Source organism: Convolutriloba macropyga, chromosome 8 (genome assembly GCF_964194025.1).
Source record: "Convolutriloba macropyga chromosome 8, txConMacr16.3, whole genome shotgun sequence".
Classification (NCBI taxonomy): domain Eukaryota; kingdom Metazoa; phylum Xenacoelomorpha; order Acoela; family Convolutidae; genus Convolutriloba; species Convolutriloba macropyga.
In genome coordinates this window covers 12384517-12408658 of record NC_134475.1, presented here as the reverse complement: position 1 = coordinate 12408658, position 24142 = coordinate 12384517, and the positions used below count along the sequence as shown (strand labels likewise).

Here is a 24142-nt window from a genome sequence, read left to right as displayed (position 1 = left end):
AGATGGTGTCTTTACAGATTAAAGGTGGATGTTCATTTTAATCACAAAAAGTTATCATTAATAGGTTAAATTTAAATAAATTTGAGGAATAAATGGAATGATCTAGTAATTATTTTTGGAAAATGTTATGTCAGAATTAGTAAATCATAGTAGCAGAGTGAGGTCTGACGTCAGCTTCCATGACATTGTTGATAGATTTTTCCCCATCAAGATTGAAAGCCCTCTCCTTGTCGAAATTGAATTTGACTTGTTTGACGCATATGAATTGGATCTGAGGACTGGAAGCGTGGTTACCGCTCTCAAGTTGAAGAAAAAATTTAAGTAGTGAGAGTCTGGAAACTGGTTTTGGCACCACCATCAGGTACGCTTTTCCATCGTCCAAGTGGGAAAAGGGATTCGCCACATTGTCCAGGGACCAAAATCCATTTACCATCAGTGCTACGAAGGAGAACTTGTTCCCGGGAAACGTGTGCCAAGTTTGGTTTCCTAAAAATAACTAAATCGTCTTACAGATTGAAACTAAAAAGCGCCAGATAAGGTCTGACTAGAAATTGAGAGCTCTATCGGACTAAAGGATTAAGTATAAAAGCCAGGGTTATAATACAACTTAAATTTAAACAAGGAGGCTTGGTAATGTGCGTTCGCACATAATATCCATTTACCGATATAAATCCATGTACCATAATGTTCCGACCCCGCTCATATTTTTGACTTCAGTGGGTCGGAACTATTAGGAAAAAAATGGTAACCAAAAAGCTGTGATATCGGGGGGAAATGTGAGTTTATTTTCAACATATCTAATTTCGGTGTACAGGAAAACAATTTTTCATGGACTCAATTTTTACGGGCCACTTATTGTTGTTTTTACTTTGCAGAGATATCCGCTGGTTGAAAATTTTCATTAGCTCTTAGTACTTTACTGATGAAAATATTTTTTTAAAAAATTGTCGGGCTCAAGGGACAATGGATGTGACCCCCCGAAGGCAAGTAAAGTTGTAGCGTCATTAAATGGATTGAAATCATTTATTTTAAACTTGCTAAAGCTAATTTCTACTAAAGCTAATTTTAATTTTCCGTGTTCACGTTTTTCGCAACATTTAAGACCGAATATTTGGTTTAAAAGAAAAGTTTACTTGCACTTGTCTTCAATTTGAACCAAGACGGGAAGGTGGAGTAATGGGCGTTTGCACATACTGTTCCGAAGCCTCTCAGCTGTATGTTTCAAACGATTGTATCGCAAATAGACATAACCAAACGATTGTTTTTCAGAGGCTAATAACAAAAAATTGCTGCCTTGTTAAAAAATCAGTAGCCAAGCAAGAAATTTTAAAATGTGTACTGGGTGTTTTTCAAAAAATTGAAGCTCAAGAGTCTACGTATTTTTAAAATTTTTAAGTTTTTACCAGTCAAGGTGCTTTTCTGAATAAAGGTTCAGTCTTCGGTAAATTCTCTGAGATCAATCCGAGAAAAATATTGCCTGTTTTTAATTTTGCTTCGCGTTAATTTTGAACATTTAAACTTTATCCGATTAAACAGTCAAATCATAAACAAGATTTACAAATAACAAAATTCATAGACGTCACAAATTAGCGAAAATAAGTAAATTGGTTTCAATCTTAAATTTTATCCATGTAACTAAAATTCCTAGGAACATCTTCACCTTCTGAAAATTTTGAATGAGCAGGAAAGAAAAAAATTACTTTCAAAATGCAATTGAAAAATTGTTCAGCGTTGTTAAAACTTTTCAATGCAGCAATTTGAATTTTACTCGTCCTTGAAATAACTAAAGTTATTAAATTGGCGTGTTTTATGTCGTCAGATATTCATATATTCAGAGTTGCTTGGATGTTTCCTTACTCTAAAAAAAACATTTAAAACAACAGAAAATGGGCAAAAGCCGTATGTGGGAACCAAACAGTTGAATTAATGAAAGAAGTTTCAATGAATTTTAATGAAAAGCTTATGAAATTGTTGCCATAAAAGACAATTTTTTAATAAGACTGATTGTAGCCCATGAAAATTTCTAGCAGCAGTAATTTTGTTTTAAGAAAATTTAAAAATTGTAGCGCGGAGTTAAAAGTTCTCCCCATTCATTCGTCGACAACTACCAGGTTCATCCAAATAAGTACTGAGTGGATTGTGGTTAAATCAAAAGTAGTAGAGCAATTTCATTGGAAAACAGCTTTTGTCAACGGTGCGACAAATTTATAAAAGCAAAGAATAAAGCAGTGACAGCAAATATTTTTCTTGTGTTTTCTCTTATAACATTGCACTAAACAGGACACCCCATTTCTTTTTTGTTTTATAGCAGATAATTGTATATTCAGCTAGCCTTAATTGGTGTAGAAATAAAAAGAAGTACCACAAAACCTGACAATTTTGTCAGCAGCTGTAACTTTTCACCACTTGCTATCACCACCAATTATTTTAGTATTTTTTGATTGAGTTATTTTGATCTACTTATTTAGCCAGCTGTTTATGATAATAGTAATAATAATAATGCGGGTTTAAAACAAGTTGAGGCGACTCTAGTCGCATACAGACCGTTTGTTTTCTAGCCAGTGCAGTTATGGCATCTGCATGCAATCTGCCATGAACAAAGCTTGTTCTGGTCAAAGTTAGCGATCAAGTGTTCCGAAATATCCAAATTAGCTTGTGTTTTAATGTAATTGGCCTTGTTATGGCGCCAGAAACGATAAAAGTCGACATTTTCGGGCGGAGAATTCGTTGTGAAGATTCAGACCGTGGTTTTCTGCAGATCGGCATTTGTCTTTCTCGCCTTGGACCATCCTTGAGGGAGATGAAGTTATCACAGCATATATCGTAGGCACCATTATCTTTCTTAACGTGAGGACATGTAGTTTTTGATGATAACGCAGAATGGACAGTTCTTACACGGAGACAAATCGTTCGTTGTAGCTTTTGTCAATTCGCAAAATTCATTTCCTAACGCGACGCTGGAGAAGCTCTGGGCCATTCTTGTCTCTTGAGGCGAACCAACATGGTGAGATATAGTTAATGACAAGATGATTGTGCTTTTAAGGAGATTAAGCTTCGCACTATTTCTGAGCTGTGGAGATATAACGCTTCAACAAATTAGGGGCTCCGCCAGCTTTGCCAAGCCTATTGGAGGGGCGTCCTGACCACAACAGATTTCATGTAACTATTGGACCCAAGTAACAGTGGTTGTGCTCCTCAGTGGCGGTCTTTTTGATCTTCTGTGGGTGAAATTCCATTATTTTCTAAGGACCAATATTCCAGACTTGCTAACGATTGCTGAAGGGACACTCCGCTAGCAAGCATATTCTTGTCATCAGGGTTGAGAGATTCACTCAACAAAAAATTGCGGATTCCGTTAGGAAAGTCATTAGTATATATCAGGAACAAACGTGGTCCCATTCTGGAGCCCTGAGGTACTCCGCTAGTGACCTCTTCCCCTATCTAAATTCTTCGATCTGAACCAATTGTCTTCGGCGTGAGAAATAGCTTTTGCTAATTTTCAGCTAACATCCACACACGCCCTGTGCATCGAGCTTGGAGATAAGAATGGAATGATTCACTTTATCGAAAGCTTTCTTCTAGTCTAATAGACCGCATTGGTTGCCTTCTAATTATCTTTGGTCTCGGAACTTTTGTGCAGAGAGACTAGAGGTGTGAACACAAACAATCGCCCTCGACGAAAACTATATTGACACATCGACGGCTCTACAATTTCCATATTTTTTCAGATGCGTTTTTCTGAAACTATGAAGATGCAAGACAATAAGGGACTGGACGGAGTCGTTGTCTTTGGAACCCCCTTTGTGCAGAGTTTTATTGCACCAGACTTTCCAACTTGACGGAAGACGGATGAATATGAAAGCTAAGATTTTGCTAACCCTTCGGCGTAAATTCGGAGGAAACAACAGGAAAAGTAGTCAGGACCTGTCGCCTTAGTAGTATACAGATCTTGCAACAGAGGGCCTGTCTGGACTCATGTCAAAATCCCACACCGACGAATCCGTTGGACCTTTGATTTTTTCAGTGTTCCGAGAATTATGCACCGTGATGAAGTAGTCGTTGAACATATTTGCTTTTTCCACCGCCGTTCTGGCCTTTTAACCTACCGTCTTCATTACAGGCGGTAATGTTGCTAACCCATTGACTCGCTTGAGATATTTAAAAAAATTTTCTCTATTGAACGACCAGCAAAGTTGGTCCTGATAGTCGGCTTGGTCTTCTTGAGGCCCTTATTTCAGCTATTTGTTTTTCTGCTTGTCATTGCGCCGTGTTCAGCTCGATGGTGGAGTGTATTTGATGGCATTGGACGTCAGAGCAATCGAATGAGGCAATGCCGCTCGATTAGAAGTTTTTTTGTGCACAAAAGCTTTCAGTCTGGGTTCTATCCATGCATGCCAGTGTTGAAGCATCAGCGCAGAGTTTGTCCAGTAGTATGGAATGAATGATCTCCTGCGATATCTTTTAAAATACCCGCTTCGTCCGTTTTCCTGAAATGGAATAGACTCCGAGGCGTCCGTCTGTGGAATCGGCTTGATTCGACATGCGGGTTTCATTCAGGATGGAGAAATGATATTGGCTGACAGATGATGAACGAGAAGGTGTTTGGCATGCGCACATCAATTATCTGACCATCTGATTTTTGAGTTAGGTGAAAATCGACAAAGGTTAGGTTAAAGTCGACAACAAACTTGCTCGTATGAATTGACATTTCCTCCCACTTTACTGTTGACAAATTAATGTCACCAACCAAGGGAATTGTTACCAGAGGGAACATATGGAAAAGCCCCCTCAAAAAGGAGCGAAAAATATTGAGGGGCAGAGATAACTTGGAGGATTAGAGGATAACTTGGAGAAAGGCGCGTGGAGGATTATGACAAAGGACAATAAACGAGTTCTCGGAATTGACATGAACTGCAGTAAAACGACCGCTGACGTTGACACTCTTGATTTGTTGAAGCAAAATGCAATGCATTCCTAATGGGTAACCGGGGTTCCTCGGTGAGGCTCACGTTTGGAATCAATCTTTCGTAGTCGACGAAAATTCTAAGCCTTTGGCCTCGAGGAACTCGAATAGCCTCGAGTTTATCCAATTCCTGTTTGAATTCTGGGTTGCGCACTTCATTTGCCGCTTCAAGTATACTGCCATTTATAAGTTGATGTTGAACGAGTTTCGGCCGGTGGCTTTTCTTTCTAGAACGTGTCTTGTTTTTTCGTGATTGACGTAACATATTTTCTTGACAAGCTATTTCATCCTTCACTTCACAGAATGATGACTTCCATTCATCATTTTTATTGATCAAGGTCTGTGCTAGACCTTCCTCAACTTGACAGAACTACTTGTTTTCGGGAATTACAAGCTTCTGTAGCTGCACTATAACATCCTTTGATTGAGTCTCGTTTTTGATTGAGTCTCGGAGATATTGTTCATTTGTTCTTGCTTCCGAGCCTTTTCACAGAGCTGTTCAATTCGAGAGCGTTTCTCTTAACATTCGAGAGATGATTTTCTGGCGGCCTATAAGGCCATTCCACTCGTCATAATCTCCTGCACATAACTCTTCGATAGTTGGTACTGAAGTCTTCTCTCAGACATTCGTGGAAGATTCCTAACAAAAGGTAACGAGAGTTGGAAAAGCACGCCAGGAATTGGAGAAAGGAACGGTAAATCTGTGATTCGTACTGAGAGGTATCATTAAATAGAAGTCACAGTTAAATGATTCCTACCAAAAGGTATCACGGTAAACAGTCCCGTGATTTTTACCAAAATGTATCACGATAAACAGTTCTGTGATTCCTACCAAAATGAAGCATGTTAACAGAAAGTGATCTGTGATTCAAACTAAGAATTATTACAGAAGAAAAGTAAACGGAGCTTAAAAAGCGGTATAGAGGAAGTTTCAATGATGCCGACCAAAATTATCACAAGGAAATACGATAGAAAAGCCGAATACGTTATGATCCTGCCTTATGGTATTAGAGGATAAGTAAGATAACACTGTAACATAAGGGGCTTATGATTCCTACCGAAAGATGTCACAAGAATGACTCATTCAGTTGTCAGTTGACGTGGAAGATGTTGCTTGATGTTCCTTTCTGAGGGCTCGTTTTCATTTTGGATTGAGTCTCTTTTTCTTGTTCGGAATCTCGTTAAGACAATCCCGACTACGGCTGACCGTTTGAAGGAGGCTGAGATCAAGTCCTCGATCGATAAGCAGTTGTGTCAAGCTTCTCACCTAGTCTTGGTTGGTGCTCTTTCTGATATGATACCCGTGACGACGTCAACTTCCAGAAATCTGTTGGATCTAAGATCTGACAGATTATCAGTAGTCGATTCTCTGTGAACTTCAAGATGTCGATCAATTCTTAGATAGACAGTGGTAACCTGCTGGCTGGGTTCTTAGAATTAAAATTGTTGATTAAGTCTGACCACAAGATCACGTCTGCTCTGTGTCCACAAAGTTCTGTCAACAAATTTTAATCAGGCTTCGGGTTTGGCTGGCGAAAGTTGAAGTTGAAATCGGGGAGGGTAATGATCAGTCGTCGGGACTGATAGGGACAACAGCTTGTTCAAGCTTCCTTCGTCTTCTGTTGCTGGGTAAGATCGCGCTGTGCAATGAATTGGCTGCAAGAGCCTCAGAGAGGCAGACAAGACGGCAAAATTGGAAAAGCAGTTTGTCAGAACCAAAAAGTTATAATGATGAGTTGCAATCCAATTGGATTTCCATGATAAGCTAAAAATGTTTACCAGAACCGTTTTTATTGGACTGATTTTAGCCCATGAATATCTCTAGAAACAGTAATTGTTTATAAAAGGATAATCAAGAAAAGTGTTACGCACTAACTGTTAGAGTTACTGTCTCGGTGTTGCGAAGGTTAATATTAGGGGTAATTAACAAGAATTATCGCCATTTTACCAGGACGTATTATAGTTGTTACATAGTGCGATGTTAGCGGATTTGATTTTAATACAATTAGCTAGTAATTGCATTTTTTGAGCGGTTCAGATGCGTGATATATCCACTAGTTGCCTTGTATTTTATTAGCTTTTCACAGCTTTATTTTAGCTCTATGGAAGTCTGTAATAACTTAGAAATTATTACGTAACTATGAGGCATGAAATTGGGAAGTGACACTACCTGCCTTTATGAAAATTTTTCTTGAAAGTTTTGGGAAGGAACTGGGTTTTCTGTAAAACATATTTATTCTGCACTGTTATAAGGTTATACACATGTTTTTGTTGCAGCCATCCAATTGGTGTTATTTTAGAAGAGGTTTGAAGGAAAGCTTTTGAGGTTTGAAGGAAAGTTAAGATTATCGAAGTTGACAAGAGAAGAAATAAGAGTGTCGGAGGAATGTTAAAGAAGTAAAGATGGGCTAATTCTGGATAGGAATGTGTAGGAATGGATAGGAGAACATAAATTAATGTTAAGGTTGATAGAAGAGGTTTGAGTTAGCACTGAAATAAGAGATGCGAATGGCTTTGGCATAGAAGGCTCTAAACTTGAAAGAGGCATGTATAGATTGACTTGCTTAAAGCACTGATTGAAATGGTTGAAGCGCTGGTTAAAGAAACTTAATGGATGAAACGAGACTTAATGGGATATAAGGTTTATACTTGTCGAACTATTTCAGACTTTCAAGAACTAAAAGCATACTTTCCTCTTGGGCTTGCGCTACTGTGTCCTGTTCGTTTTCTTTATCGAAGCGTTCCATAGTATTGAGTGTCAGTACTGATGTTGCCGGCATAGAGTGTCGTCTGTGTTGGCGTTTTACAGTTCCCATGTCCTCTAGTGAGATGACTGTTGGTGATTTCTTGAGTTGTTTTCTGATGTTGGCCACTACGTCTGCTTTCAGATATTTTGGCACCGAAACTATTGGATGTAGCGGTACATTTTTTCCATTTAGCTTCATGAAGTTTTGGTACCATACGTACGTAGGCTACTTTATGGTATAAATACATAAAGAGAATGTGTAATGTTCCGATAAAGACAATGATTGTTAGTGAGAGAGAAATTTTGATCGGTACGTTGGTTTCCGTTTTTTCAAGCTGGCTTAAGTAAAACTGTTGATAACTTTCGATTTGAATAAATTAAATCTGTAAATCTTTCTTCAGTAACTTAAGGTTGTCTTCGTTGCTTGCTTCGTGTTTTGGTAGTTCGTCAATCTTTTATACAGAACCAATTAAATGTTCTAGTGGATCAGGATATTTGACATTAATTCGCTTTGATGGAATGTACTGAGAACTTTGCAAATCAGCTCTAATTTTAATGTGGTCGCTGAAAATGGTGTGTTCACATTTTAATGTAAGTAAACAGATGTTACAACCTTCGTGAGGAATGTTGGTTTGTGGTTCCTTTTTTGGTTCATACTAATCTCACAAAGGGTGAGGTCACTTGAAGCTGATGTTAGGCAAATTCTTTATCCAAGGTTCTGTGCTCGTTCTGGTTTTGGTAACACAACTTTCTCTGTGTCACATACTTTCAATACTGTAACTGCTATACACCAGGAGAATGCAAGGTGTGTTTCCATTGTCTCGTGACAGTTTCGGTATCTTAGCGATCCAAGGCAGTTGTCTTACTGAGCTTTCGTCAGTACTGTTGTTTCCATCTGTCCTTCTGAGATTGCTAAGTGTTCTCCCTCAATTACCCATTGTAGGGTATCAATAGAATCTTTGTGGGGCATAGAATTGCATTTGCACGATTAACTTCAAAGACTGTCTGGCTCGAGGCTACGGGAATCCCTATTATCATTAAAAGTCGTCTTCTACTGCTGAAATCTCTTGTACAATTTTTGCATCGTAGTACGAAAGGGTATCAGTCATGGGTTACGATCTGGGGCGTTCATTTTGGCTATCATGGACTGAGTCAAGGGTCTTTATCAAAGGTTTACGTGGTACTAGAGTGATTGGAAGACGTTTATCAAGTATAAAGGGAAAGGCATTTGTAGCATTAATTCTGAATGAATATAAGATAGCTCGATAACTTTTAATATCTGCCTGAAGTGTAAGGAGTAACAAGGCTGTTGTATCAGAGTTGAAATTAAGTTGTTGAAAAGAGCGCATTTCCATGCATGTAAATCCGTGTAGGTTGTCAACAATTGCGAATTGTTCCGCTTCTAATTTCCCGTTCCTGTTCTGGCTTTCTTGAATTTCGTTCTAAACTTTGTAAGCTCGTCAGAAACTAAGAAAAACTTCTCATCTGATAGGGCGCTATTTTTCATGACACAGTCGTAAAGGCTATTGAAACTGTTGGCTAATTGGTCCATATTTTCAGAATTTTGAGACCTTCGTTGGCAAGAGCCAAAAATTCCTCCGCATCAGCCGCTGCTCATGGCAATTCCTGGGCCGAAGAGTCCAATTAGGGCTACTGCTGCTGTTATTGCTTGGAGGAGGCTCTCTTTTATCGATTTCTACTTTCATCTGCAACTCGGGTTAGGACCTTTTTGGTCTCATATCTCAGTTTCGGCTTCTACGGTTTCATTGATGATTTTCGAGTCAAACCAGTCAACATTAATCACGTCTGTCGTGTTGATGTATGTCATGGTGTACATTTCTTCACAATACGCTGATGGTGTGACTCATTTTTTCGTTAGTCCGTTAAGTAGAGTCTCTACTTGTCTGCGAATCTTGCAGTTATAACGGGGAAACGACTAAGAAATCAGCATCTATAACTTTTCGGTAATAAGCATCTGTGCTTCATTATTAAAGATAATGCCTTGAGCTAGGGTTTCTTCAGTGTTGATTGGTGTCTCGAGAGTTGGTCCGAAGAGAGCGAGATTTACTACTAATATAAGTAACATTTTGACTAATATAATAACAACTTCGTTTCTGGACAATCCTCTGATGGTGTGGCTGATCTGGATGTTCCATTGAGTTCTACTAAGCTTTCTGGTGTTTATTTACTCACTGCTTTGGTATACTCAGGCTTTGGTTCTAGTTTCCTCAATTTGGCACTTATTTCTTTGGTATTGCCTTGTTTCAGGTATACTTTTACTTTAGGTGACGTGTTTGTTTATTGATATTACTACTAAATATGGTGTTGAATTTTTTTGTTTGGTTGCATGGGGAGTGTGTGTTTGTAGGTATAGTGGTTGGGGGGTTAAATTCTGCAGTGTTTAAATGTTTTCTCGTGTTTTAAGGGCGTAAATAGGGGATAAAAGGACAGTTAGTGAAAATTAACTAATTAGTAAATGTTAGTGAAAGAAGTGATAGTTCGTTCTCAGCTTTTTTATGTGCTTTGGTGTGTTTGTGCGTGTTAAAAATTAGTGCCTGATTGATGCTGTGTGATAAAGATGCGCCGATGGGAGTTAACTAGTTTCGGTTCAATTGTTATCATGCATAGTTTCATTTATAGGTGAGTTTTTCATTATATTTGGATTATTGCCATTATACTTGATATCTACTGGTGAAACTATGAGTTAGGTGCGTATGGGTATGTATTGTGGGTTTCGTGAAGGCTTGCTGCTATATAATGACATTTTTTGATAAAGGGACTTTTTTGGACGTTTTTTCTGCTTTGCCTGTGGAATGCTTGTCTTGGTCGGGTTCTGAGTTTTCTAGACACTTGTCCTGGTTAGTGTTAACTATTGTGTGTGATATGAACTGGTTTGAGAGAGTATATGTCAATGATTTTCGCTCTTGATTGCGTCGCATTTTTTGTCTGCTGTGCACATCAAGTCAGGTGGAACAAATATGTAAATTTTTTTGTTTTTATTCTGTTTTGATTTCATTTTTTGGCTTGACCAATTCGTAGACATATGTGGGAACGACTATGCTTTTAAATCAGGTTTTTTGACGTTCTTTGAGCAATGTTTTGTGCATTTCTGAAAAGTGATAAGATGTGAAATTTTCGGGTAGTCGCCGTCACTCGATTTTTAAATTGCTCCAATCGGGCTCAAAACTTGCAGATCGCTTCTGCGGTTCAAAAACCCTTCAAGCGACCCTACAATGCAATACTTAAGCTTGAAATAAGCTTTTTTCACAGAACTATGACTATTTTGGTGATCTGAACCTGGCTATTTTTGGGGTCAAGTTTGGGGTAGTCAAAAAGACTCGCTTAAACTCATAAACTGTGCTTTGAGTAGTCAAGTTTGGGGTGCTTTTGAGTCATCAAGTTTGGGGTAGTCAAAAAGACTTGCTTAAACTCGCTTAAACTCATAAACTGTGCTTTGGCATTTTTTTGTGTTTTTTAAACTTTAGGACTGCATGATTTCTCGCTTTCCCGGTTGGTGTTGCGAGAATGAAGTTTTGTGCGATATCAGGTATTGTGTTTTTATAATGGGGTTACGTGTGCTCGTTATAAAAGTCAAGAAATGTCTAACAGATTGCTTTCTCCGTATGTCAAGCGATGTTCTTTCAGTGTTTGAACTAGTCTAACATATCTGGGGAGCCTTCCCAACTGTCAGTAATTCTGGTGCTCTCTTCTTGTCAAAATCTGCCTACTTAGAGCCGTCAACTTTGTACATATTGTATTTTGCAGTCTCGAAAACTTTAGTTATTATCAATAAATATATAGATAATGGCGTTTTGAAAAATTATTTTCAAATTTTATATGTTAGCACGAGTTTGAATGCCAATTTTAGTTCTGTTTTTTTTAAAATGCTTCCGTCAAAGTTTTGGAGACAAATATTAAGTCAATACTTCTTTGTGAAAATCGGCCCTTCCCAAGTTGAGCGAGCTTTTTATTTGCAACGTGATGGCCCTTTCTTCCGTTAGCCAAAGTCTGCTTCGCTTTGCTGGTATTTCAAGCATGGAAAACCCATAGTTTGTTGACAAGCTCTAGGATAGTGGATAGCAAACAAAACGTCTGCTGCTAAATTGCCCAAATTTTAAAATAAATCTGAATCAGACGGTGGACAATTTTTTTGCTAAACGAGAAAATATTTTGACAACACCTTTTTGTGAGCGAAAGGGAACTTGAGTAGGCGCTTCTGTCATTTGCTTCAATTGTAAAGTTACTGCAATCGCTTTTTTTAATTTTTCAGAATTGTGCCTTTGGTTTGATGAAGTTAGGCTCTTAGTTTTCCTCATTTTCTGATTTAATTAACCTTTTAAAACTTTTTCAGCGCATGTTTATCATCTGAGAAAAAAGTGAAATATCGAAGTAACTAGCGGTGTTCAAGCTGCTGGTTTGTCAACATACCTTGATGGAAGTCCGCCTCTTTGGGTCTGTTTGAGAGGTACTTCTGAAAGATCTCAGGTGCCTCTGAGACTGATTCGGGTATGTAGCTGATAGTTCCCTGATGGCATTTATTGAGCATGATATGTTTTATTGCGTAGATTGAGTATCTCGTAGAGCCGAACACTCGCAGCCATTCACTTTCAAACTCAACATCACAAATGAGACCCCAAGATAGAGATTGACACAGATACAGTTCCTGATCAGCATATCTCGTCATTAAAAGATCAACACGATTCAAATTGCCCTTGATGAAAGCGAATGTTGCGTTCCAAATTGCTTTGTTAGGGTTGCATTTTCGCTCGCCTCGGCGCTCTAGAATTGCAGCCACAAGACAGTTGGCAGTACCACCGTTTAGGATTCCGATCGGAACGTCGTCAATTTTGGTTCCGTCCGTTCGTTGACTGATTCCATTGATGATTTCGTGCAAAGTTCCATCGCCCGATAAGGCGCAGATTCCGTCAAACTTTGAAGTGTCGTAATTTCTCCCTATCTCAGTGGCATGTCCGCAATGTTCTGTCGTCACAACTTCGAAGTTGATTTCGGCTTCGAACAGCATCGGCTTGACGACCTTGTCAAGATAGTCTTTAGCTTTCTTTGCACCGCCGTATGGATTCAAAACTACGAGGAATTTGCAAGGCTTGATTTGTACAGCTTGCACCATTTGATGACGCGCCATCGTGAGATCAGGTTGATCACGAAATTGCAGAATTATTTCATGTCTTTTGCGATAATGTTTCCTTAGGCTGAGTGGGTAATAGTAGATGGATAACTGGTTGCATTTGCCATGTGCTCTTGAACCAATTATATCTTTAGTTGAGACATTCGCAAGTGAAGATGATATCTTCCTCCGATTTGCTCCTGACGTTATTTTGAAGTCCAGGGGGCTGAAGATTTCAGCCAAAGTTGAGTCTCGTGAGCTGTGGATAGCAGCATCATTGGCGGGAGCTGTGCTCATAGTTGTTCACTGCTTTTTTTGTGATCGTGGTGGGTATGCGACACTAATCGCCTGTGAATTCAAATTCACTATGAATTAATCGTGGATAGCGTAAACATTGCTTTTCCATAAAAATGTCAAGAGTGTTTCTAACGTTTTCTGAAGCCTCTTGAAACTGTATGAATGGAAAATAAATTCATAAGTTCAATTCTTAAACTAACGTTTGATTAGAATCGACTGGAAGCAAGTTTAACATTTCCCTCGATGTGAGACAATAAATTGCACTTGATGTTTTCTCAACAAACTATCACTGTTTGTATTCAAATTCAAGTTTATCATATCAGTTTGTATACATAGCGATAACAGATACTCATGATCTTCAGGAAATTCTTAAGATAATGTCAAACAAGCCTCGAAAGAACGCATTTTTAGTTGATTTACATAACATGACGACAAATGGTCCTTTCTCGTTGTACAAACCATTCTTGCTAGTATTATTTGCAACAGTTCGAATTAAAGTAAATACAAAGTTTTATTTCTGAACGTGTTTGTATGATTGGAAGGAACTGTTCAAATTTCAGATTGTTGCTAAGTTGCGTCAAACCTTATTTTCTACCGAAAACGTAAATCAGTATTTTGAGCTGTTTTATATAGATCTGATAGAATGCAATTGTAAGGACTATATTCTTGAGTCTGTGTTGAATCTTTGATTTTGAATTTCATTTTTTAATCTCTGCATTTTTGTGTAAAAATTGTAAAGAATAATTTTGGATGTGAAAACCAACAGATTTTTGTCGCAGAGCTGTTGCCTTAAGAGTTGAAGTGAAGTATTGCTAATTAACAAAAACTAAAGCAGTTGAATTTAAAATTGAAAATATAATTATCCTTGAAGCCTAAATTTTAGTCATTTTTGGTCTACATTAAACGAAGACAAGTGCGCAGTTGGTCATTCAGTTTTGACGCATTGCTTTCAACTTGAAGACCTTCAGGTATAGAATTTTTTTGAATTTAGGTACTCATGGCTACGCGGATATCTGTATTCATTGAAATGCTGATCTGTGTCTCTGATTTAAAACAATTATGGTGAAGAATTTCCCAACTTCCAATTCGGTAGATTTGTTACAGCTTTTGTGGTGGAAAATAAGCATATGGATTTTATTATTATTATTAGTTAGAGTGTTCTGAGAGCGTCTTTTTTATTAGAAGTCTTTTTTATTCGAGATTCATATTGAAAAAATTGATTGTTTTCGTGCTTTGGCAAAAGTTTCTTTTCTGCTTTTTCATGAAGTCAGTTTTGTTTTAGTCTATAGTGTGTCTTAGTCTATAGAATGACGCGTCTGGATTACGATAAAAGTTGCACAATATTCATTATCCTATAGTTTCCCTTGTCGTGAAATTGTATTTTCTAGAAAAAAGAGGGCCTTTTTCAACGTTCAGTTCTGTTGTTACTCCATTTAAGATGTTTTGATAATGTTGCAATTTGTGTTCTTTTGCATGAACCTTGTACCGTCAAATGAGTTTGTGTTGAGATTAAAATTTTCGTATTTGTCTGTGTGAAATAAGTGAACATAGTCATTGATTTAGTTTTTGACCGAAGGATATTTTTCATGTTTTCTTTATATATAGAATGCTTGTGCGCGAAAATAATTTTGGTCTGATTATTTCAGTATTTCTTGAATAACAAGAGAACAATTGCCAATCGTTAAAAAGTGAGTAATTCTGTTTTATCGATTTGTGTAGTTTTCACAACAGAATTTCTGTGAATTGAATGACATAATTTTAAGTTGATTATTTCCAAAATGGCTTAAATGCCAATTGTTCATTTTTAATTGCTTTCGAACGATGTGTCTTTTTAATGCAAAATTTTCGCTTGACCGTTTTGACGTTTCGTGTGACTTTATGCCCTTGACTTTACGTTTGCGGGATCTAAATTTCTCTGTCATTCACAAGTGTCAACAGATGAACTCAAGTGGCGGCAGTTCACTTCTAAATGTCAAATGAACAGTGCGCCAAAATTGGTGTAAATTTTTTTACTTTAATTTTAATTAGTGGTATATAATGGTTAAAGTGGTATATAATAACCTCTAATGATGTCATTTCAAGCCCGTTTTAGTATGTGATTTTAGTCCCCCCACCGGACGGAAGCAGGCTGCAATAGGTCAGAGCTCCCATTATTCTCTCGGGAGAAATCCTTCGGACGTTGGTCGGTTATATTTTCAAGTTCCAGGTTTTTGTGCCCTTTTTTGTCCGTTTCCTATATTATCAATCCGGTTTGCACCCTCAAAACTGCATTTCATGACTCGTTGATAATCTGTTAGCCTAAATTAAATTTCCTTAGTGTATCAATGCTTACGTGAGCGGAGAAAATTCAAACTGTGTACTATGTTTTAGTGGGTGGAGTATATTGATGGGGCCAAAGGAAACAATTCTAGCAGAGAATAGCCCTCCGTTTTTATATTTTGTTAATAGGAAACGAAACCTGGACTGCCTAGTACTTTGTTAAGTACATTTTTAATTTCAGCTCTTGACAATTTTTTTTCTATCCATTTTTGTCGACTAGAAATTTTTATCTGTTCATAAAGCTCTGAATAAACGTACCAAGCCTCCCTGGTACAACTAAGCTAATTTTATTTGGTTTTTAACTTTAGGAATGGAAAAGTTTTTTTACTGGACTTCCTAGAACGATAGAATAAACCCATTGTGGGTCAAAATTTAATCGTCTCAACAAATACCAAATGAGGAGTATTTCTCCAAGAACCTCAATGATACCGATGAAACAGATTTGAGTTTATTAGTAGATTGTCGATCTGATTTTGATTCTAAATTATGATGCAACAAGGCTATGAGAACAAAGAATTTATCAATTTGATCACTAAACAAAATTCTGAACGTTCACGCATAGAGTACGTTTGCGCTGTATTTTACGTTAGTTTTATTGAAAAATTTTATGTATGCTGAATTTAACTTTGAGCAGTTTCACTTGAGTTTCCAAATTTTAGACCTGAAAAAAGCGCTGCTGTTTTACAGGATGCTGGGCAAAATTGATGTGATGAGCTGAAAGTTTCAATGCGTGAAATAATGATGAAAAGATAACCAGATCGTATAAAGGAAGTACTCAGTGTTGAGTTTCTTCCGTTTTCAAGTATGAAATAGTGAGAATTATAATACTGCTTGAAAAATGTTTTCATGGTAGTTTTGACTGTGAACAGATGTTTGACCTTTTGACCTATTTTTGAACAGCAGTGCTTTCACTTTGCGCCTATGATTAAACATTGGTTAAATAGTCTAGAAGGGCAAAGATGATGCATAACAGCTGAAATCTAACTAACCGCAAATACTCTGTAGCGAAACTGGCTGTGTATTTTATAAATAAGCTGATTGTTTTGTTTATTTTTTGTCAATTTGGCAACTGATTAGAAAATAGCTGAAACTAGACAAGAGAGCACAAATAACAACCGCAAAAATTAAAACTATTGATCGAGGTGAATAATGAGATGAAAGGCAGAGTATTTTTGTGCATTTTGTAATATTTCCTCATTACAAATATCTCCTTTTGGTTTCTGTAGTTTTGCCAATTTTGGTAATTGCTAACATTTGAATGATAAAACAGCGAATTCTGTTTTTGTACAGTTGTTGTACCGAAACGCTTGTTTGTATACTTAGCTGTGCATTTCCTATCACAACAAAACTGCTGCGTTTACGGAAACGCAGCAGTATACTTTCTTCGTTCATGATGAGACTTGTTTTTTTATTTGTATTATTTGCTGTAGCAATTGTCCTTAACGCAGAATTATTAAAGTACCTGAGAATCAATTGAGAGGTTAATAATTTCCGACTTGGAGAGGAAGAATTGAGAGGGTTATATATCAGCAGGTGGTTGGTTAAGTGTAAAAATTTCTAAGTCTCGAGTTTAGTTTCAGTGTAGATTTCACAAATGGATAGACGCCTATGTATTCCTAAGAGATTTCCTTTGTTTTTCACAAGAAAAACTTTAGAGTGGAAACATAGTTGCTGTAAAAAAGACACGTTAGGCTAACTTTGAGCTTTATTTTAGCCGGGGGGGGGGGGGGGGGTATAATGTGCCTACGGGTTCAAAATGATGGTGGTTATGAGAGTGATAAAATGAGCGTTTATTCTAGATCACTGCTAATTATGGACCACAGACCACTAATAAAATTTAAAATGAACGCAATTTTGTCGTACTTTCAATTTGACTTTTAACAGTAATCCGCAAGGAGTTAAGTTCGCGGCCTAAACTTTCAATGAGAGCAATTAAAACCACGAAAAAAAATCAAGACACCAAGTGCGAAGAATTCACTTGAAAAGTTGTCAGACAAAATGCGTAAATAAAGACATGAAAATATTTGCTTCAAACTTTGTTCGAGAGCAATTAAAAATTTTCATGATATTTATGACCAGATTAGGGTACGTAAATCCGAGAAAGGTTTTTCTAATGAATTTGACTAATCAAGCTCGAAAGTTAGGTGAAAAATCATTAAAACAATGAGTAATTAAAACAGCCAACTAGCGTTGAACGAATTGCTGGTTTTGGTTGTAACTAGCTATTCAAGTGCAGTAGGTCTGTCCTCAATGGTTCGTGGGGATGCACAGTCCCTAAATGCCCTCCATCCATTCTATAAATTCTATCTCTTAGCAGTTTCGTTGAGCCGTACACTGAAGAGCCTACTAAAGCTCTAAGAGAGCTGCATAGGGACTTAATGCTCTGAGCCGTAGTCAGTTTATCGCATTTCGGATCTTTCTCGTTTGTTCCCCCCCCCACCCCCCCCCCCCCCCAGTACGTTATGCACCTCCCCATTTACAGAGCACGTGTCATTAAATAATATGCACCCACTAAGATGGGGGGGGCACAAACGGAAAAGATCCACGTTTTTTTTGGACACGAACAATGTTAAATGACGAGACTTTCTGATTTGAAATTATGGTTACGATAGTATTTGTGTGCAAATTTTGTCTAAGAAACAGTCGCAGATGAATGTTGTTTTGCGACTCCTAAATAATGACATCCGAGCGTCCGTAATTGAGAGTAGTTTATGCATAGTTTGTCACAAAGATTTCATCCGTGGAAACATCTAATAATTTATCTAATTTTTCGTAGTATAGATAAATTGGGCGGCAAAATGAGAGAAGTTTTGAACAAGGACCTGTTTGTTTTTTTTAATGTGTTATTGCGAACACCATCATTGTGCCAGAAAAAAAATTGCTAAGAAAAACTCGAATAAGTTGATCTAAATTTTGTCAAAGATTTTGCAAAAGTTGAATGTGAGTTCTCATTGTTCATTTTAAATCAATGAAGAAATTTATATTAACAATAATAACGCCTGAGTTTAGCTACTCATAAAAGTCAAAGTATGCGCTAAAAAATCATCAAATATAGATAAAAATGTCAATAATACCGTCCAAATTTATTTGAAATATCTTTAATCTCAATAACTTGTCCCATTTCTAAACATCCACCAATAAAAATAGTGACACGGGCTTTTCGATATCACTTCTAACTCGTCGTTAAAAATATTGTCACATAATGAATGAACAAAAAACCAAGCCAGCATTTAGCACCTCCGCCCACCGCGATATGGGATTTTTTTTGTAATTAGTGTAAAAAAGAAAATGACTCCAAAAATCATTATTTGAAATTTAACACAGTGAAATGATTGAAAATTTGAGTAGAATTGACGCTCGTGAACAAAAAAAACTGGAGAGAACCAATTTTTTGTTCAAGTACCTAATGGGAAAAAGAATCATAATTGACTTCAAACCATTAGGAAGACAAAAAAGGATACTATTAATATTCGTTTGCAAAAATGTTTCGACCCCGCTCATCCACATTTTTCGCGTAATTGTCTACCAAATGAGGAAGAGATAGAAAACTTTGAAAAATTGGTGCATAAAAAAACTTCTAATTCAAATCACTTGAAGCAAATAATTCTACGTCAGAGGGCCGATGAGAGCTGTCATTATAAAGACTACGAGGCAAGACAAACAACAAAATCAAATAACAAACATTTTTTACATCCAAAACTCTGCCTATTTTCTTGACAAAACATACTTAATGAAAAGTGAAAATAGCGTCAAACAGAACCTAAACTGAACAAATTTTTATTTCAGTAAAAAATGATAGACATTGAGATCTGTATTTATCCAAATTTTATCTTTATATTATCCAAAATTGCGGACCAAAAAATCTTAATTGAATTTAACGTAAAGACGGTGTCGAAGCCATAACCATAATCTATTCCGTTTTAAAAAGATTCAATCAGTTGCGCTTTCTTTCAGCACCAATTATGTGATGTGACCTCTGAATAATGAGACTGATTAGTAAGACTAGGTAAAAAGTAGGCAATAAAGAACAAAAAGGGCAAATAGACAAAAATCAAATTAAATTAATTTTCCGAATTGTTTTGGATTTTCCGACTTGTATATGGATAATTTGACAAAAAAAAAAATCAATCTATTGAAAATGAATGATTCATTTGAGATAATTATTAGCGAAAAAACTGTAAAACCGGCCTAATTGTAACTCAAGAACACACAAGTGAAACTCAAGAACTCTCAAAGGAAACGCAAGTAAAACTAGCCCTCTTTGGAGTTAACGAAGAGTTGTCAGCAGCTTTTAGGTGTGTTAATCCGGCAATTTTAATCAGTGTGAGCTAACGAGGCTTATTTCATGCTATTTGATGAAAAACAGGCTCAATGTTGAAAAATTGTGGGAAAGATTTCAGCTAAAAAAATTGTTCAAGCAGTTAACAACACTATTCTATCTTTAGGGTGCTAAAGCCAACAAATCTATCCTTAACTTTTTAAAAATTTTTCAGCGAAATTGGCAAAAATTTGCGTAAAAATACAGAAAATGTTAACAAGAACAACGAAAATCAGTCAAATGTTCACAAAACTTTCAACCTCGATAACTCCGTAGAAAAAAAACGGAAATTAAAAAACTTTTTAATTATATGTACACTACGCTGGACGAGCTTTCGAATGATACTACTCACATTCCTCGGCGATGATTATATCGATTGGCCAAAATTGACTGAACAAAAAAATACTCATTTGAGTATATAGTTCCTCCCCCAATAGTGTTCGGAACAATTGTTTTGGTAATTACGTAAAAGTATTCAATTATTGTTTGATTTATTCAACATCATGACAATGACTTCTTGGTGACATAATGACACTGAAAAGTTGGCTGGCGTCTCGGTTGTCGAGTGCCTTGCAATTAATTTTTAAAAATGGTGGCCTTCAGTTGCTGCACTACGGTCATTTTGCTAAAAATTCTTGAAGACAGTTGGGAAGCTTTTTCAGCAGCCCGATCTAGAAATGCTTTGTGCTATTTAATTGTCTTGAGGTCAATTTTGTTAAGGTTCATCAAAGTAGTCATTAAATAACTTTTAGCCCTTGAGCTTTGCGACTAGTTGGTTTAATTTCTGGGTTATTTGCTTTAATCTTTGACACGATTTGAACTATGGCTATTATTTCAACCTGTGTTCGGATAATAGGAACTCTTTTATGGCGACACGCTTTGATGTGCCTTCATATTTGATGCTAGTTATCTTATGCTAGTTAATGTATGAAATTATTAAAACCATGCTGATGTTTATAGCAAAGTTTTTGTACTTCAGATTAGTTGATGTTTTATTTGAAAAAGTTGTGATTGAAGTTAAAAGAAACAGCCGTTTGTTTATTTGCAATTATTCCACTACAACTTTGGGTTAAATGAGCTCAAGAAATGGCGTATCGGGTTCTACCTCCAGACCAGGGGGGTCCAGAAGGTCAACTTCGGGATCCCTGACAAACTCGTTATCAGTTAGAGAAGGTATCCTGTACGCTTTAGTGGCCAGGAACACAGCTGTTTTGGCCAAGTACGGCAGGTGTGCGGGCAACTTTACTGAAGTGAGCGAACAGGTGCTGGCCAAGATATCACCCTCCCATACCAAGCTATCATATCAACATGGAAAGTTAGTAACTGTGATCCATAACATTACAAGTGTGTAGTGGTGCCAATTCAAATTTAATATCAAAGAAATTGGCCGCGACTTACAGACCGAATAGAAGTATTTAGTATAATTATGTACACTCTATTTTTTAAAAAGCTGTACAGGTAAAGTTCAATGAAAATTTGTTGATTTTTCCCATCAGTTTAAGGTATATTTGTGTGGAATGATGGATTGTCTGTTTCAGCTTTTTCTTCCACTACATATCAGACAATGGCCTCACTTTCTTCTGCATTACAGACGAGGTAATTACAAACAGTTTACTTCATCTCTTACAAACAGATCTTGTGTTTATATAGTAACATGAAAACTTGCGAAATGACACTGAACTTCAAATTTTGGTTGTGTAGCTGTAGTTATAGTCCCTAGAAGTTGCAACGCTTTCGAAGGTTTTAAAGGTCAAAGCTCAATTTTAAAACACTCAATGATCAACTTTTTATTGTTCATTTACATGTCGAGATTTTTTCGAACGATCGCTTGCGTTGCAACTTAATAGGGCTGACTTCATTCAGAAGTATAGGCTATGTGACTGACTCCCCATAAAGTAATCAGAACTTCTGGCATATATCGAGATCCACGTAGCGGTTTAAGTTATTAGGCACAAATTTTAATTGGTTTCTGCAGAGTGACGTGACGTTGCTTAAAACACGCGACTTGCATATTTTAAAATGACAAAGTTTATGAAATTCAACTTCTGGCTATACATGTAGGAACTTCTGTCATTTTGTTGTCTGTCCCAGAAATTTGAAATAATCGATCGTTCGATAAACTGCAAAAACACGCACTTGAGCATGCAAATGAGCAATAAGGACAGTGTTTTTTGAAGTGTTCGATTATTTCAATTTAACACTTCAGCGTGTGTGTTTTAACAAACAGTTTGCTTAATCTATTGCATATTTTGTGGTATGATCATAGTGTGATAATAATTCATGATACTTATTTACGATAATTTTTGTCTGTTTAGAACTTCCCCAGAGTTGTGGCCTTCCAGTTTCTTGAGGAGATAAAAAATACGTTAGTTAAAATTAAAATCGTTTTAATAGTTTGTTATAACGGAAATGTTAGTGAGTCAGTATAATTAGCTTTTGATCATTAAAATCTAAAATTCAATTTTTGTAAAGATATCACATGGTAAGGTGTTATAGCGGGAAAATTTTACTGCGCGATTTTAAGATACGCAAATTTCCAGGTAAAGTTCAAATATTTCCATTAATTTTGTTGACGTTTGTCGCAATATTAAACGTTTATGAAAGTTAAAATTGAGGCAAAGTGATATTTTATGAAGTGGAAGTTTTTATACTGCGACCTTTTTAGGTTAGAATTGATTTTTACTTTTTATATACCAGACGATTGAACTTGCAAATTGCTGAAATTAAATGCGATTAATGCCAGGCTCAAAATTGGAGATATGTATATAAAACAGAACCGAATTTTCGATAGGAGCCATTGTCGACACGTTCTGGACACTTGAGTAGATAATCAAGTGTTTTGAATATTTGCACTTTTAATTGTTTAGCGACTGAAGTAAATTTATTTATTGGTGTGTTGATTAGGTTCTACAAGTATTACGGCAGCCTTGGGCTCACTGCGATGCCATACAGCATGAACACTGAGTTCGGGGCGGTGCTACAGACCCAAATGGTTAGTCACAATGAAGAAATTATTGTCAACTTTGCTATATGTTGGGGATCCGAAATTTTGACTTCACCCCGGCTCAATATTCAACAAACCGCCGATTAAATTTTGGTGCTTAATTTGTGCGTGCGTGCCTCAAAAGACGAACAAGTCGCTTCTGATCTTTTTGTTGTTAGACGCTGTCTTAGAGGGTGTTTCCTTCTCCAGCCACCCAATTGATGCAAAATTTAATTAAAACGTTAAAATTGTTTTCGAAAAAGGATGAATACCGCAAACAACACAGCTAACAATGAATACTAACTAAGCATATTTTCTTATTCGGCATCAAATACTGTAATGTTGGTTAGATCCTGAGTACTATCCATTTTAGTGCAACAATTTTAGTGCAACATTTTTCAAATTCAGAAAAAATTCTCAAATCCACGTAAAAATGGATAGATAAATTGGGAACAAAAGTATGCTATATGAGAGAAAAATCGAGAGGTCCCGATGTCTTTTTAATAAAATCTTACATTTTTCCACTAGAATTATTTATCTTTTATATGAGCCTTTCTGATTTAAAACGGTGATTTTTTTTTGGGGAATCCATTTCATTCCTTAGAGGAAATGTTTACTTGGAGAAAATTTGCGGATCAGAAAAAAATGTTTTCTCAACTTTCACATAGATATGCGAGTTTTGATGCTGACTTTTCTTTGTTAAAAAAAGTTAAGAATGCTTGTTTTTGTCCAATCCACAAAATCATTGTGCCCTTTTTCGAAATTAAACGTTGGAAAATGTTGTATAAATTAGAAGTTTTTTCTAGAATATAAATTGGTTATTACGAATCTGAGTTTGAATGGAATCTCATGCTGTTCTCTTCATTGATATTGACTCCGTCTTTAAAACGAGTTAGCAATCTGACATCTTCAAACTGAAATTTACTGTTCCATATACTATGATTTTTTAAAAACTTTTTTGTCCAAAAATAAATAGGTTACTTTAATTGAGTTTATATTTTTTGTATTTCGAAGTAATTCTCAATGATTAATTGGAAAGTAGTATAATTGATAATTTATTGTATGGTTTTTAGCAAAGTATTGGCTTTGGTAACTGTATTTAGTGGTAAGTACTTAGAAATGCATGTTAAATTTCTTTGTTCAGAAATGCTGTCGTTCCTTAACAGCATGCTAACTTTCAACATCAGCAGCTTCGGTTACTTGTGCCCTTATTTATATATAAATAGATTTATAAGAAATTTCTGACAGCTTCCTTGTTGTGGTGATGGTATGTATAATGAATTGGATTGGAAATATGCCTTCGTACTCGGCGGAGGTAATCCTGTTCTCTCTGATAGTGCTGACAGTGCAGTGAGCGAATTGTACACAAAATTTTTGCATTGGTAGTGAGT

At 36.5% G+C, this 24142-nt stretch overlaps 3 protein-coding genes across 3 annotated transcripts in view; 2 read left to right on the top strand and 1 right to left on the bottom strand.

The window, feature by feature from the left end:
• LOC142344474 (calmegin-like) overlaps positions 1-24142 on the top strand; it is a 149643-nt gene that overhangs the window by 64672 nt on the left and 60829 nt on the right. The gene's annotated exons all lie outside the window — the stretch shown is intronic.
• LOC142344471 (sphingosine kinase 1-like) lies at positions 52-16951 on the bottom strand. Its single transcript, XM_075396131.1, has 3 exons — positions 16440-16951; positions 12138-13182; positions 52-486 (listed from the first exon to the last, which is right to left on the bottom strand). Exons 2-3 carry the CDS (start codon positions 13129-13131, stop codon positions 137-139), a joined length of 1344 nt encoding a protein of 447 aa, XP_075252246.1. The 5' UTR covers positions 13132-13182; positions 16440-16951; the 3' UTR covers positions 52-136.
• LOC142344475 (vesicle-associated membrane protein 7-like) overlaps positions 20723-24142 on the top strand; it is a 10356-nt gene continuing 6936 nt past the window's right edge. Inside the window, exons 1-4 of the mRNA XM_075396134.1 lie at positions 20723-21083; positions 21307-21364; positions 22084-22133; positions 22673-22760. Coding sequence (XP_075252249.1) covers positions 20842-21083; positions 21307-21364; positions 22084-22133; positions 22673-22760 — 438 coding nt within the window. The 5' untranslated portion in view covers positions 20723-20841. The remainder of the gene's footprint in view (positions 21084-21306; positions 21365-22083; positions 22134-22672; positions 22761-24142) is intronic.